The sequence below is a fragment of the Trematomus bernacchii genome, unplaced genomic scaffold (assembly GCF_902827165.1).
Source record: "Trematomus bernacchii unplaced genomic scaffold, fTreBer1.1, whole genome shotgun sequence".
NCBI lineage: Eukaryota > Metazoa > Chordata > Actinopteri > Perciformes > Nototheniidae > Trematomus > Trematomus bernacchii.
Window position 1 is genome coordinate 96,384 of NW_022987888.1, and position 17,525 is coordinate 113,908.

A 17,525-nucleotide genomic window follows, 5' to 3' on the forward strand; every position below is an offset into this window, starting at 1 on the left:
AAAGGAAGCTACTTAAAGTGTTAAGCATTAAAGTACCCAATTCAGAAATATCTAAAGAAATTATTAGTTTAAGTCTTAAAATGATTAAAAATAAATACAAAAATGTAGTTAAATTATTTAACAGAAAATAACCCAATGCAGAAGATTCCTTCCTTCCCTCTTTCCTAACTACCAACCTTCCTCCCTCCCTCCCTCCCTCCCTACCTTCCTACCTTCCTACCTACCTTCTTTCCTACCAACCAACCAACCTCCCTCCCTCACTACTTCCCTTCCTACCTTCCTACCCACTAACCAACCAACCTTCCTACCCAGAAAATAACCCAATGCAGAAAATACATTCAAAAAATCTCAAAATAAATAGGACACATTGTTCAATGCTTAATGCTCTTATTTAATATCTTTAATGGATGAAAATTGAAAACAAACAAGTAATCTTTTTTAATAAAATCATCTTTATTGATCCACATTCATCCCGCCTTCCTCTCTCCACAATATGTTCTGTTCTTCTTATAAAAAGCTGGATATTTACATCTTTTATTTACAGTAATGTACAGGATGAGCCTCACTTCTCAAAGAAAATCACCACCTGTTGCCGGGGGGAACAACCACCCGCTCTGCTCTCATTGGCTTAGAGGTGTTGCCTGGCAGATTTAATGTCTGGTTATCAGGGGAGAAATATTTTATTTAATATTTAAATATGTTATAAACCGAGGAAAAGAGAGTGTGAAATAAGCCTTTAAAGATTTGGGTTTAAAAATATATATATTGTATTTAATACTGTGAAATATAACCTTAAAGAAATGCAAAAAAATATACGTTTTTTCCTGCATTTTTAATGGTTGTAGAGTTTCATTTTTAACTGATTATATATATTTGTTCAGAGTTTTTGGGGGGGATTTCGAGCCACTTTTTGACCAAATACGTCCCAAAAAATTGCTTATTTTTTGGGATCCTTTGAGAATTAAGTGGGAAAAATACCCTTAAACAAATCCATCTAAAATCCTATGGGAGCACAGAAAGGACAACGTAATATATATTCAATAAAAACCCCAACTTTCTTTTGTTTTCATTGCTTAATTGGATCACCCAACATTTAAAAATGCATAAATTCAGTGTTTTTTTCTCCAAATAAAGTAAATAATGAAACACATTTGGGATTAAACGGCTTCTCCTTGCCTCCCTTTCACCTCAAAGTGAATCAAATACATTTCATAATGAAGTGAACAGGTAAATCACCTTTCTCTGCTTCCACAGGCTTTCTCTAGATGTATAATTATGGTCAAAATCGGTCAAATATTGTCAAATAAAGCAGTTTTTTAAGATCTGTTTGAACCAATAACGTTCAAATATAGTTCATTTTCTGCATTTCCCTTTTGTTTTTGGCAGGAAACTACAGCGTGAATCTGTGAGGTTTCTCAGCTCCGAGTGTTTCTAAATAATCTCTTTTACTCTGAACTCAGGCGTCTGTCGAGCTTCAATCAAAGGTTTGTTTTGCAGATGTAAGGCTCTGATTATCAATTTAACAAACATATATTACAGGACTCAGGGAACTTCGAGGCAACGGAGACGAGATGAAACTAACGCTGTGTTTCCACTCGGCTTTTCATGTGCATTTTCTTGACATCATGCCTGACAAAAAGGAGAGGAAACGCCTTCAAAAAGAACCTGAAATATGGCAATAAAGTTATTTTAAGCTCGGCTGAAGTGGAGAAGTTGTTTTACGCATTAAAGCAAAATGTGACGGTGCTTCGGAAACAGAAAATCTGATGTAACGTTTCCATCACAGTTTAGAGCGTTTCACTTCAACTCCAGCTCCCCTTGAAGCTGGACTTGCACCCTCTGTTCCCGCATTATTCAAATGGACGTAAACGAGCAATCAGATGTTCCTTGATCTTCAGCGGTTCCCCGTCTGCCTCTGGAAGTTGCTCCGTCTCCAGGATTTGGTTCATGTTGTCTTTCATCTCCGTCGTTGAGTTTGTCGTTGGTTCAGCAGCAAAAACGATAAAAGTCAACGTTCCATCTGTCCGTCGTTTACATTCAGTAAAAATCCATTTCCGTAAAGCGTCAAAAACATTCATCTGTCGCCTCGTTTAGGATACATCCACGGCGTTGAAATCCCTTCCAGGTGACATTCATACCTGTCCGTGGGACTTTTGGTTCACAACAAATATTCCTCCTCACTCCTCTTCCGTCGTGCGGTCGTCCAGATCGAAGTCGAGGACGAGCAGCTTGGTTTCTTCGGTGCCGTTCCGGCTGCCGGCGGCACAAACCAGACGAGTGTCGGATGCTCGGATCCTCCACACCACGCCTCCTGTGGGGGAATAAAAAGAGTTTAGACCCAAAGAGAGGCGGAAATAACACTTGTCTTAAGAAATTACACAAATATATTTTTTAAAGTGGTTGGAAAATGCCCTAAAACTACCAAATGACTACGGGAGATTCTCCTGCACATAAATACTTAAAGTATATTAATACTGCATGTTTTCTGACCTGCTCCTCGGCTCTGCAGCGTCACCACGTCTCGGACCCAGGAGCCCGTCTTCAGGTCCCAAAGTTTCACCGTACCGTCGTCAGAACTGGACAGAACCAGTCCTCTGCAGAACTGGAGACACGTCACCGCCGACTGGTGCTTATTGGGACCTGAACGCAACACCAGAACGTTTAGATCACAGAAGTTAGGAAATGATACTTTAATATAGGTTAAACTCCGTGTGTCTCTACTTTAAAGAGTCCTCTCCTGCTGATGTTCAGGTGTATATCAGTATGTAGTGTCTCTACTTTAAAGAGTTCTCTCCTGCTGATGTTCAGGTGTATATCAGTATGTAGTGTCTCTACTTTAAAGAGTTCTCTCCTGCTGATGTTCAGGTGTATATCAGTATGTAGTGTCTCTACTTTAAAGAGTTCTCTCCTGCTGATGTTCAGGTGTATATCAGTATGTAGTGTCTCTACTTTAAAGAGTTCTCTCCTGCTGATGTTCAGGTGTATATCAGTATGTAGTGTCTCTACTTTAAAGAGTCCTCTCCTGCTGATGTTCAGGTGTATATCAGTATGTAGTGTCTCTACTTTAAAGAGTCCTCTCCTGCTGATGTTCAGGTGTATATCAGTATGTAGTGTCTCTACTTTAAAGAGTCCTCTCCTGCTGATGTTCAGGTGTCAGGTGTATATCAGTATGTCGTGTCTCCTCTTTAAAGAGTCCTCACCTTGCAGGGTGTGCAGACACTTTCCGCTCTGGATGTCCCACACTCGGACCGTGGAGTCGGCGTTCCCAGAAACCAGGATGTTTTCCCGGAGCTCCATCCCACTGGTGAGGGACTGGTGACCAGTGAGGGTGTGCACACAGCCACCTGTAACCATGGAGACGCCGTTATTAATACACTTTAAATATTATGAATACACTTTAAATAATACACTTTAATCATAACAAATACACTTTGATATATTATTAATACACTTGAATTATTATTAAAACACTTAATAATTTAACTTAATAATGATGTATATACTTTAATTATATTATAATAAATACACTTTAATTATAATTATTACATTTTGATTAATTATAATAAATAAACTAATAAATATAATAAATACACTTATATTAATTATAATGATAAATACGATATAATTATAATAAATACAGTTAAATAATAAAAAATACACATTAAATAAATACAGGTAAATTATTGTATTTTCTGTTACGCAAACATTTCCCAAATTGGGATCAATAAAGTACTTCTTATCTTACCGGTCTCTGCGTCCCAGACTCTGATGGAGGTGTCCAACGAGCCGCTGACCACGAACGCACCGTCAAACTGCACAGAGGAGAGTAAATACAATAATCAGCGCGCACACGACACACACACACACACACACACACACACACACACACACACACACACACACACACACACACACACACACACACACACACACACACACACACACACACACACACACACACACACACACACACACACACACACACACACACACACACACACACACACACACACACACACACACACACACACACACACACACACCACACACACACACACACACACACACACACACACACACACACACACACACACACACACACACACACACACACACACACACACACACACACACACACACACACACACACACACAGTGTGTTCTCACAAGCGATTCTCTTTAAATATGTGCCAAAGCAAAACGCTACCAGAGAGAGTGAGGAGGAGGAGGGGACTCTTTAAAGTAGAGACACTACATACTGATATACACCTGAACATCAGCAGGAGAGGACTCTTTAAAGTAGAGACACTACATACTGATATACACCTGAACATCAACAGGAGAGGACTCTTTAAAGTAGAGACACTACATACTGAATACACCTGAACATCAGCAGGAGAGGACTCTTTAAAGTAGAGACACTACATACTGATATACACCTGAACATCAGCAGGAGAGGACTCTTTAAAGTAGAGCCACTACATACTGATATACACCTGAACATCAGCAGGAGAGGACTCTTTAAAGTAGAGACACTACATACTGATATACACCTGAACATCAGCAGGAGAGGACTCTTTAAAGTAGAGACACTACATACTGATATACACCTGAACATCAGCAGGAGAGGACTCTTTAAAGTAGAGACACTACATACTGATATACACCTGAACATCAGCAGGAGAGGACTCTTTAAAGTAGAGACACTACATACTGATATACACCTGAACATCAGCAGGAGAGGACTCTTTAAAGTAGAGACACTACATACTGATATACACCTGAACATCAGCAGGAGAGGACTCTTTAAAGTAGAGACACTACATACTGATATACACCTGAACATCAGCAGGAGAGGACTCTTTAAAGTAGAGACACTACATACTGATATACACCTGAACATCAGCAGGAGAGGACTCTTTAAAGTAGAGACACTACATACTGATATACACCTGAACATCAGCAGGAGAGGACTCTTTAAAGTAGAGACTCTACATACTGATATACACCTGAACATCAGCAGGAGAGGACTCTTTAAAGTAGAGACACTACATACTGATATACACCTGAACATCAGCAGGAGAGGACTCTTTAAAGTAGAGACACTATACACTGATATACACCTGAACATCATCAGGACTCTTTAAAGTACCTTCTTCTCTGCACTTCTCTCTCCACAGCAGATTATCTTCAGCTAGGATCCTCCAGTATCTGCAGGTCTGAGCCGCCTGCAGCAGGTCTTTAGGAGCCAGGAAGGTGAGCACGTACAGCGCCAACTGCAACACACACACACACACACACACACACACACACATTTAATACAGCAATAAATACATATCATACCTTTTTTCACTTATTTTTGGGGGAATTTTCACATAAATTCAGGCATTTTTATTTAATTATTCCAATTATTTTACATTTGTTTTTAATGAATTTTTCAGATATATTTCCACATATTTTCAGCAATATTCGGGATAGATTTTCAAATTTTCCAGACTGTATTCCCATATTTAACACCATACCTGCATATTCTACACATTATGTAGAAATGCAAGAAGTGGTATTTAAATTGACCCAATTTTTGTATTGATTTTACACTAAAACTCACTTTTGTTGCAGAAAAATCACTCATCAAAAAGCAAAGAAACTATTGACTCCTAACAGATAGTAGCAGAAACAAATGTGTATACTCTACTTCAGTCTATGGGTCTATTTAAATACCTTTCTACATATTTGCTGGTATGAAAAACATTGTGAAAAATATTCTTAAATATGTGAATAAATTCTGGAAAATATGGAAAAATATCCCGAAATTTGTGGAAAAATATCTGAAGAAAATAATTAAAAACTAAATGGAAAATTATCAAATAAAATGTCAGAAAAAAACATTTGTTTGTGAATAAAATATCCCAAAAATCTCAGAAGATATGTGGAGAGTATCTGAAAAAAAAATCAGTATTTGTGTTTTCACCTCTTTGGGCAGAAGGGAGATGAAGTCTCTCTGGAACTGAGGCTCGATCACCTGCATCATGTGCTTCACCTGGCCTGTTTCACACCTGTCAATCAACTCATCCAGAGCCAAGAGACGCTCAGGACCACTCCACGCCTGAGGAAGAGGAGGAGGAGGAAGAGGAGGAGGAGGAAGAGGTTGGACGTCTGTATTTCAAAGTGTGTGAATGAATGTTTTTTTCATCAGTTACATAAGAAGAGCTCGGGGGCAGCTCTACTCTAATCTGTGTTTACGTGCAGCCAGCGGAAGATATTCACACACACACACACACACACAGCTAATGAACATAGTGTGTGTGTGTGTGTGTGTGTGTGTGTGTGTGTGTGTGTGTGTGTGTGTGTGTGTGTGTGTGTGTGTGTAGCTTCTTCCCACACAACTACACTAGTAGAACAAGTATGTGGTGTTTCCCGCCACAGTTAAAAATGTATTATTTATTCATATTTTTGCATGTGATTTATTTTCAGGGCTTAATAACTACGTCCAAAATGTAAATCACGATCACAACGTCTTTTTATTCAGAATTGTATGTATTAATTCGTTTTAGTCAAGAAATCCTACAATCCTGCTAATGTTAAAAAATAATGGCTGCACAATGTTGGAAAACATTTGATGTAAAGTAGAGACACTACATACTGATATGAATGTATCGCCTATTCTTAGCCGGTTTGACAAAAGTTAGGAAGCTAGTTAGCATGTTGGGAAGTAACAGCACTACTGGTTGGATTAACTGGTTTCGTAGGATGGGTTTAGCTATCTTAATATACCAAATAAAATGAGCACTAACCTGGAAGATGTGGAGCCAGTCCTGCAGGCCGGAGGGTGGAGGTCCCGAGGTGACGCGCCGCCGCTGAGCTGAAAGCCCATTGGCCAGCCTCAGGTCCCCAAATGTGGTGGGAGTGGTGGCCTGGACCAGAGAGGCCGGACTGGGAAGAGAGGGGCGAAGACGTTAGCATCAGTTAGCATCAGTTAAGCATCAGTTAAGCATCAGTTAAGCATCAGTTAAGAGAGGGACGAAGAGGTTAGCATCAGTCAGCATCAGTCAGCATCAGTTAAGATTAGTTAGCATCAGTTAAGCATCAGTTAGCGTCAGCTAGAAGCAGTTAGCGTCAGTTAGAAGCAGTTAGCATCAGTTAGAAGCAGTTAGAAGCAGTTAGAAGAAGTTAGCATCAGTTAGAAGCAGTTAGAAGCAGTTAGAAGCAGTTAGCATCAGTTAGCATCAGTTAGAAGCAGTTAGCATCAGTTAGCATCAGTTAGCATCAGTTAGAAGCAGTTAGAAGCAGTTAGAAGCAGTTAGAAGCAGTTAGCAACAGTAAGCATCAGTTAGAAGCAGTTAGAAGCAGTTAGAAGCAGTTAGAAGCAGTTAGCATCAGTTAGAAGCAGTTAGCATCAGTTAGAAGCAGTTAGCAGCAGTTAGCAGCAGTTAGCATCAGTTAGAAGCAGTTAGCATCAGTTAGCATCAGTTAGAAGCAGTTAGCATCAGTTAGAAGCAGTTAGCATCAGTTAGAAGCAGTTAGAAGCAGTTAGCATCAGTTAGAAGCAGTTAGCATCAGTTAGAAGCAGTTAGCATCAGTTAGCAACAGTAAACAGTCTGTAGTTCAAACTAGGGCTATATAAATTCCAATATCTCAACAATTTAGGCCAAATAATTAGATATTGGGAAAATATCGTAGGCAATTAGGAAAGCTACGAGCCTGCTAAATTAAAAATGTTTTTAACTTTACTGTAATGCAGCCTTCAAAACACACGATAACGATATATCAGAATATTGAACTCCTTATGACGAAATGTCTTCGAGAAATTGTTTTTTTTTAAGCTTTCTAACCTTCAGTTATTTTCTATATCAAAATAACTGATATGTTTTGCTAACATAAAGCTGAATACTGTTACGTAGAGACTACACAACACTGGCATTTCACTAAGCAATATTCCTCATTTAAACACTATATTAAAGCAGAAATGTTGTAAGGAAGCACGCAGATGATGTTTTGTAAGAGGAAAGTATCTCACTACGTTTCTAAAATGCATCCATTATTTTAATTCATTTACTGTGAAAATTGGTGTAAGGAAATGACAAAATGAAGTTGTTTCTCACTACGTTTCTTCTGCCCGAAATGCATCAATAATACCAGGGGAAATACATTATATATCTGACCAAAACAAATGCATTTCACATGCTCTTTTATGGGGGCTTTCAAACCATAATGAGGCCTAACATGCGAATGAATAACGTTTGAGACCTATGGGTTATAGTCGTGAAGATGGACAAGCAACAGATACTTCAGTTTGATTTGACTCTTTTCATCGTGTCCTGCTGTTTCATACACCACATGTATGCAATGTACACACGGCATATATATATATATATATGTATAAAGGCAACAAAAGTCAAGTGTTAGTATGACAAAAAGATGAGCGTCTGACTTTGTTATTAAAGCCCCAAAAAAACACTCGTGCATGGTACAGTACAGTGTGTGTGTGGATGCATCATAACTCTGCATTATCAGCCTCTTCTCAGAGTAAAATACCAGCGATAAACAGTGAATATTTGGGAGTCTGAGGGCAGATGTAACCTCATAATCTGCTTTTCATTTCTGACTTTTAACCCCCACATGTCGCTGTTTTGTTTTTTCATAACAGATGTCCAAGTGGATTTCATTAAGCTTGAAAAAGAAAAACTTCACTTCAGGCTAAAACAGAAATCTGCTTACTGTTAAAATCAAAAGCGCTTTGATGTACGACATGTGTGTTTTAAAGTGAAACCTCTGTGAGACTCCTATAGTGAACTACAGCGGTCACTATAGGGGGACTCTAGTCTGTTCAAAGGTAAATAATGGTGACATTTGTGTACATTTTGAGCATCTGCACACCATTACTGTAATGACTGGGATAACACGTGACCTCATTGCGACCTATGTGTCATTGTTACAGGATTTACTGAGAGATATCCATCTATAATCTGTCATTTCACGGCGGGGGGGGGGGAAAGCGAGGAATCCCAATTTCTAAGGATTTAATCTTGTCGTTTGTAGCTTTAAAAATGAACAACTATTAGATACTTAAATAATGTCTGATTTCAAGTCTGTAACAGAGATTTTATGCTATATTTGACCAAAAAAAGACAATTTACAGGAGGTGTACAGTGTGTTATATCGCTTTTACTTGTGTTTTCATAATTTATTGAGACATAAATGGAGATTAATAAGGTTTTAGTCCAATGGCTTCTAGCAGTGAACACGAACAAGCATTAGTTACTCAAATATTGTCAGGTTTTTAAAGAAATCTCAAGATTTACACCAATATTTGACCCAAAAATGTTTTTTGTAATGATCTGAACAGTGAATTATACCTCTTTTACTTGTGTTTTTATAGTATAATGAGACAGGAAATGCTAATTATTATGGTTTAAATCTTGTATTTTGTAGCGATGAAGATCTACAAGTGATTGATAATAAAGTTTGGCCGGATTTTACAATTATTTCAGACATTTCTTACTGTTTTAGGCCCAAAAAAATGAAATGTACACTAATATTATTCATTTTATGCACTATATTAAAGCAGCAATGGTGTCTGATTATCTGATTTCAAGATGTTATACTATATTTCTTTCTGTTTTCCTGTTCACAGCAGCTGTACAATATGTTACCTCTTTATTAGGGTGGTAACAATGTTGATTTCAAAGGATTAATAAGCATTAGATCCTCATGTGTTCCTTATATGTACATATTACCTTTTAACCACATGTATTTGCTGCTTTAATACACTAGATTTTACCTCAATAATGCGATTCACAGCCGTTTTGTCAGACTACACACTATGCCATTTACACACTAAAGCAAAAACGGTTAAAGGACACTGAGCAGAAATGAATAAATGCACAAGATAAGCATTCAAGCTTCATTCTGAGACGCGTTAAAGGACGTGTTGAGGGTTAATGAAGACATGCAGATAACGTGTGTTTCTGCCGGTTCCGCAGTGGTCCACACACACACGTACACACGTACACACACACCGACACACACAGAAACGCCTCGTCATCCCGGTGCTGCACAAGCCGCCTGACAACCTTCATTTCCCGCATGAAGCCCTCCGGTAAAAACACCGATATACTCACTTTGTAGAAGATGAGCTTCAGGGTGCCGTAGAAACCCATGGTGATCTACAACCTCCGAGGGAAAACACCCGTTAAAATATATACTAAAAATATATATATATATATATTTATAGAGAGAGATTAAATCCGCGGGATCCAGACAGGAGGAGAATTAAAAACTGCGTGACGTCAAAAATCCATGATCTGAGAGGGATCGATCAGAGAGAAAGAGTCCGAGCTGCGGCTGCTTCAGGACCGACAGGAACACGCAGAGACATGCCTAGTGAGGGGGGGGGAGGAGCCGGGGGGAGTGTGTGTGTGTGTGTGTGTGTGTGTGTGTGGGTGTGTGTGTGTGTGTGTGTGTGTGTGTGTGTGTGTGTGTGTGTGTGTGTGTGTGTGTGTGTATATATAATAATATATCAGAATCAGCAGGTTACGAGGAATTTGACTTGGTGTTGTGGCGCTTGTGTGAATCCTGTTTTTCACTCCGACCGTCGCTGCTAAAAACGCCTGATTCCCCACGGGGATAAATACAAGTTCTTATGTTACCAGCGGAGGCTCAGACACACTGAGATCAATAATCAATAATCCAATCTTACAGAGAGGGAGGGACGTTAACGAGTCTTTCTGAAAATGTATTTAATTTACGAACGTTCCGATATCTAGAGCGTCATTACCCGCCAAAAAGCAGCTGATACCTGAACATATAAAAAATTAAAATATCAAATAATTTAAACTGTATGTTAACATTAATTTCTAAACATTGTTATTATTATTATTTAAAGGGGACCTATCATGCAAAATGCACTTTTGTACATCTTTTCTACATGAATATGTGTCCCCGGTGTTCCAGGGAACTCACCAAGTGTCAGAAAACACAACCCTCTCTATTTTCCTCCATACCCAAATCTCTAAAAAAGGGGCTGCAACGGATCTGATAAAAACTGATCCAGATTTGAACACTGTCCTGACGTCAGGACGGTGGCGCTACGGCTATTGGGCCAACTCCACCAATCAGGAGGAGACAACCACGGCATTGCCGTTCGAAAGCGCTGGAGACGCTGTAGTACATATGCCAGGCCTGTAGGTGGTGCTGTTCTCACAGAATCTGCCCTTGCAAAAACAGAGCTAAAAAATGTCAAATTGAGCAAAATGAGGCATGGCTAAAATGCATGATCTGTTTGGTATTTTGAAAAGAAAAAAGTCTAAATATGCCTTATATTGGTATGGTCCTACACTATATTATTCAAATATAGCATGATAGGTCCACTTTAAATGAACAAGGACCGTGCAAATATATCAAATACTCTCACAAAGAGAACATTTATGCCAGATTGAGCTATAAACATTACGTAGTCTCTGTCACGCTAACAATAGTAAAACAAATCTTTAATGATTTAATTTATTTTTTATTTGAAACGGACTTGGTCCCGAACCAGAGTCGAGGTATTTGTTTGAGATATCGAACACGTTTAAACGATTCATCTTTACCACGTTCACCATTTTAGCTTAGCTTATGTTAGCATGCTAATATAAGCTAACTAGCGCCAGACTGATCTCACATCCATCCCATGCTGAGATATCTCTGTGTGAAGAAAGTGGAGGACCTGAGATTCCAGACGGACGCTTAGCTTCATTGAAACGTTTCCCAGCAGGAGGTGAGAGCAGGTCGCTGCTTTCTCACAGCTGATTGACCTGGAGGTCGTCACACACACACACACACACACACACACACACACACACACACACACACACACACACACACACACACACACACACACACACACACACACACACACACACACACACACACACACAACACACACACACACACACACACACACACACACACACACACACACACACACACACACACACACACACACACACACCACACACACACACACACACACACACACACACACACACACACACCACACACACACACACACACACACACACACACACACACACACACACACCACACACCACACACCACACACACACAATTACAAACTGAATATTAAGACTTTATTTGATTTGAAATGTATTATTATGCACTATGGCTCATTTCAAAGAGAGAAATGTAATATTAAAGTATACAAATGTCCCAGAACGTGACTGTTATATATATATTATAGTATTAAATGCTTAATATAACATACAATATATTGTATTATATATTACTACTATAAAAAATGTGTACAAACAAGGTTATACGGTGTGTACATACCATTAAATAAAAAGTGTGTGTGCCCACATACCAGTCATTGCAGCGTGCCTCTATTCGCACCAGTGTGTGTGTGTGTGTGTGTGTGTGTGTGTATATATAATCTCATATATGTGTAGTAATCTAGCAATAAAATGCTCTTAGATCACAGAGCAAAACCAGATTAGTGCCCTAGTTTTTATAATCACGTGCGCGCAAACACACACACACACACACACTCGCACTCTAGTGGTCGCAGAGAGAACTCCACAGTCATAATGTTTCCCATCATGTGTCGTACTGGTTCTGTACAAGTATGACTCACGGTGTGTGTATATGTGTGTGTATAGATATATATATATATATATAAGTAAGTGTGTGTGTGTGTGTTTTAAGCTAACATTTCCCATGGGAGGAGACTTCATATCCCATGATCCCGATGGGGGAATCTGAGGAATGCTCACTGTGCACATTCCTGCACACACACCTTACCACAGAATATACAGCAGGATATTATATATACTTCAGTATGTGAGGAATGGAATATTAGATATTAGATTGAATATCAATATACAGTTTGAGTTTAAGTCCATTTGTCCAAGAGAAGCTCTGGAGCCAAAGGAGATCTATTATATAGAGTTATGTTGCCTACTTCAGTCACTTAATACAACTTTAACCATATATACAAATGTGTGTGTGTGTGTGTGTGTGTGTGTGTGTGTGTGTGTGTGTGTGTGTGTGTGTGTGTGTGTGTGTGTGTGAGTGAGTGTGTCTGTGTGTCTCTGTGTGTATATATATATGTGTGTGTGTGTGTGTGTGTGTGTGTGTGTGTGTGTGTGTCTGTGTGTCTCTGTGTGTATATATATATGTGTGTGTGTGTGTGTGTGTGTGTGTGTGTGTGTGTGTGTGTGTGTCTGTGTGTGCATGTGTCTGTGTGTGTGTGTGTGTGTGTGTGTGTGTGTCTGTGTCTGTGCATGTGTGTGTGTGTGTGTGTGTGTGTCTGTCTCTGTGTGTGTGTGTGTGTCTGTGTGTCTCTGTGTGTGTCTGTGTGTCTCTGTGTGTGTGTGTGTGTGTCTGTGTGTCTCTGTGTGTGTGTTACACACGCCCAGTTTTTAAGAATTCTCTAAAACATTTGATGATAAAAACATGGTAAATATATAAAATATGAATAATTTGAGGTTTATTTGAAGTATTAAGTATTTTAATATATTGGCAGGACAGGATATTAAATAATGAATACTACCTTATTATGAACGAATATCGAAGTACTTATCACATTTTAGTAGTTATACATCTAGTATAAAGTACACAACTTTACTACAAAGTACTTTCTTATCTTTTTAGAAGAATATTAACTGCAAATACGATAAAAATATAACAATTAATTAAATAAAAAGAGGGTAAATGTTATTTAATGTACAAAATACAAGTAAATTAAACTTTTTCTGAGTAGTGTATTTATAGCACGTCTGTGAAACGACGAGTAAGAAAATATATATTTTAAATGTATCTTATTTGAAAATGTGTATTTGCTTGAATGAAAATCATTAAAGCAAGAAAATATATTAAAACTCAGTTAAAAATAATTATAAGGAATTTCCATTATTAAGAGTAAAAGGAGCACACACACACTTTCTCTCACACACACAGCTGGTGTTTACACAGACGACAATACAGGAGACACAATGGCACCTGAATGACCCACACACACACGTCATCAGCTGGTACCTGAATGTCACACACACAAATGGGTCACACAATGCAACACTGACGCAAGAGAGAGAGAGAGAGAGAGAGAGAGAGAGAGAGAGAGAGAGAGAGAGAGAGAGAGAGAGAGAGAGAGAGAGAGAGTGAGAGTGAGAGAGAGAGTGAGTGTGTGTGTGTGTGTGTGTGTGTGTTTGTGTGTGTTTGTGTGTCATTCACAGTAAGGAGATCATTTGTGCAATGTCGCCCCCTGCTGGCTGTTAGGAGTCTTCTACTCGAGTTCAATATATTTGAACATTCAATAATATAATGATGTATTTAATATATATATATATAATAATAATAATAATATAATATACAAATATAATTAGTTAAATACAAATACCCACTCTCCCCCTGCCTGAAACACCTCCTTTGTTCACTCCCTGAACATAGTGACATCACTATTGAACACTCGCGCTCCTATTGGCTAGCGCTCCAACACATTGTACATCTCTTAGCGGTGGACCAATCAGAGCAGACCATCAGTAGTTGGTAAACATGTACAAAGGTATGTTATTAAATACATGTAGTGGAGTAAAAGTACACCATTCACCTCTGAACTGTAGTGGGGTAGAAGTAGAAGTACACAGTAGCATACAATGGAAATACTCAAGTAAAGTACAAGTACCTCAAAATTGTACTTGAGTCCAGTATAAGCAGAATTTGTTGTAGAAGGATCTGTCAACTCTCAAACTCTCTTCACTTGGTAACTCGAGTCAATGTACTTAGTTACTTCACTGTCAACACTTACCAGGTGAGGAGATGGTGACGTCATTTCCTCTTCCTCGCTGTTTCTCTCCTCCTCTTCCTCTTCCTCCTTATCTCCCCCTCCCTCAATCCGTGCGATCTGATTGGCCGTCTCCAGGAGGGCGGGTCCAAACGGCTCTGACGGACAGGACTCGTCGTCGATGGTGACGATGGCGACGCTCACCTCCTCTTCGTCTTCCTCTCTTCCTCGGCACAGAGAGGAGGAGGAGAGGAAAGGGAAGGAGGTGAGGGAGGAGGAGGCGAAGATGGGAGTGTGTCCATTTATTACTTTGCCTGCCTTCATCATCTCCTCCTCTTCCTCTTCTCTCCTCTCTTGATGCTCGTTGTCCATTTGTTCGTCACAGCTGATCAGAGAAGCATCCCTAAAAACAAAAGGATCAATATCAAAACATGAATACTTTTACTGTATTTTGATGATAATACTTTTCTACTTTCACTTGAGGAACATTTTGAATGCAGGACTTTTACTGTAACAGAGTATTCCTACACTCTGGTACTTCTACTTTTACTCAAGTACAAGATCTGAGTACTTCTACTTTTACTCAAGTACAAGACCTGAGTACTTCTACTTTTACTCAAGTACAAGACCTGAGTACTTCTACTTTTACTCAAGTACAAGATCTGAGTACTTCTACTTTTACTCAAGTACAAGACCTGAGTACTTCTACTTTTACTCAAGTACAAGATCTGAGTACATCTACTTCTACTCAAGTACAAGATCTGAGTACTTCTACTTTTACTCAAGTACAAGATCTGAGTACTTCTACTTTTACTCAAGTACAAGATCTGAGTACTTCTACTTTTACTCAAGTACAAGACCTGAGTACTTCTACTTTTACTCAAGTACAAGATCTGAGTACTTCTACTTTTACTCAAGTACAAGACCTGAGTACTTCTACTTTTACTCAAGTACAAGATCTGAGTACTTCTACTTTTACTCAAGTACAATATCTGAGTACTTCTACTTCTACTCAAGTACAATATCTGACTACTTCTACTTTTACTCAAGTACAAGATCTGAGTACTTCTACTTTTACTCAAGTACAAGATCTGAGTACTTCTACTTTTACTCAAGTACAAGATCTGAGTACTTCTACTTTTACTCAAGTACAAGATCTGAGTACTTCTACTTCTACTCAAGTACAAGATCTGAGTACTTCTACTTTTACTCAAGTACAAGATCTGAGTACTTCTACTTTTACTCAAGTACAATATCTGAGTACTTCTACTTCTACTCAAGTACAATATCTGACTACTTCTACTTTTACTCAAGTACAAGATCTGAGTACTTCTACTTTTACTCAAGTACAAGATCTGAGTACTTCTACTTTTACTCAAGTACAAGATCTGAGTACTTCTACTTTTACTCAAGTACAAGATCTGAGTACTTCTACTTTTACTCAAGTACAAGATCTGAGTACTTCTACTTTTACTCAAGTACAAGATCTGAGTACTTCTACTTTTACTCAAGTACAAGATCTGAGTACTTCTACTTTTACTCAAGTACAATATCTGAGTACTTCTACTTCTACTCAAGTACAATATCTGACTACTTCTACTTTTACTCAAGTACAATATCTGAGTACTTCTACTTTTACTCAAGTACTTCTCCCACCTCTGTTAAAATGGACTTAAAAGTAACTAAAACTGACAGAAAGTTCATGTAGTAAAAAGCAAAACGCTAATAGTTCAGTAAATTACTTTAAACAGGATTTGTACTGGCAGTGGAATATTTTCACAGTACTTGTATTCAAGTAAATGATCGAAATACTTAATTTCCCTCTGTGTATAGTACTCTGCAGTATCTCCGTGTTATTTACAATATGTCTGTTCAAAGTGTCCCGTTATTCAGCGGTTGACCCCTAACCTTTCAGAAATTCCCCAAACAGAGGAACATATTCTTAATTAAGACATCAAAGTTGTCCAACAGACCAAACTCACCTTTTCAAAACACTGTTTATCTCCAGTTTCCTCGGACTTTAAACTTTAAAACTCCTGAATACTCGTGTCTTTGTAATGCATGTCTTCCCGCTAGCTTCTATATTTCAGTTTCACATCCAACTGAGTGACTTTATGTTGAATTTCACTTCTCTATGTTTGTGTTTTTGAACTTTTTTCATCACAAACTCAAACTCAACTAATCGCCTCTTCGCTGTTGCACATGGAGCTTTGTTTGGCGCGCGCAGATGACGTCATACCGCCCGCCCCCCCCCCCCCACCCTCACCTTGGTGATTTATATACGTTTTCTTTTTGTAGTCCATGTTTTATTTCATTCTACAAAATGTTGTTATGAAGAATCAAACACGTTAATTATTTTGAGTTCATTTGTATTTCGGAAATGTAAATACTCGCAGGATGATGAATGAAATTATTAATATCATGTCATTTTTATTAACTAATGCCCAAAATAATACACATCAATTATCCTAATTGTATTTGTAATGAAGTAATTTGAATACTGGCACGATAAGATATTAAAAATTAATATTTTATTATTAGTTTTAAGAACTCAATCCAAAATAATAATCACAGTTAGTAGTCCTACATGTAAATGATTTATAGAAACATAATAAAATACCAATGTGTGTGTGTGTGTGTGTGTGTGTGTGTGTGTGTGTGTGTGTGTGTGTGTGTGTATGCATGTGTGTGTGTACGTGTGTTTATGTGTGTGTACGTGTGTGTGTGTGTGTGTGTGTGTGTG

At 38.5% G+C, this 17,525-nt stretch overlaps 1 protein-coding gene across 1 annotated transcript; it reads right to left on the reverse strand.

The window, feature by feature from the left end:
- Positions 1 to 432: 432 nt before the first annotated feature.
- LOC117469846 (F-box/WD repeat-containing protein 7-like) lies at positions 433 to 16,963 on the reverse strand. Its single transcript, XM_034114302.1, has 9 exons — positions 16,765 to 16,963; positions 14,807 to 15,185; positions 6,795 to 6,944; positions 5,972 to 6,106; positions 5,130 to 5,276; positions 3,746 to 3,812; positions 3,201 to 3,344; positions 2,491 to 2,640; positions 433 to 2,311 (listed from the first exon to the last, which is right to left on the reverse strand). The coding sequence occupies exons 2-9, from the start codon at positions 15,152 to 15,154 to the stop codon at positions 2,178 to 2,180; spliced, it is 1,275 nt and encodes a 424-aa protein (XP_033970193.1). The 5' UTR covers positions 15,155 to 15,185; positions 16,765 to 16,963; the 3' UTR covers positions 433 to 2,177.
- Between the last annotated feature and the right edge of the window lie 562 nt (positions 16,964 to 17,525).

Coding starts and splice junctions, on each gene's coding strand:
- LOC117469846 (XM_034114302.1), bottom strand. CDS start 15,154: ATGGACAACGAGCATCAAGAGAGGAGAGAAGAGGAAGAGGAGGAGATG. Junction 6,945..14,806: donor CGTCACCATCTCCTCACCTG/GTAAGTGTTGAC, acceptor CGTCTTCGCCCC/TCTCTTCCCAGTCCGGCCTC. Junction 6,107..6,794: donor ACTGGCTCCACATCTTCCAG/GTTAGTGCTCAT, acceptor CCTCTTCCTCAG/GCGTGGAGTGGTCCTGAGCG.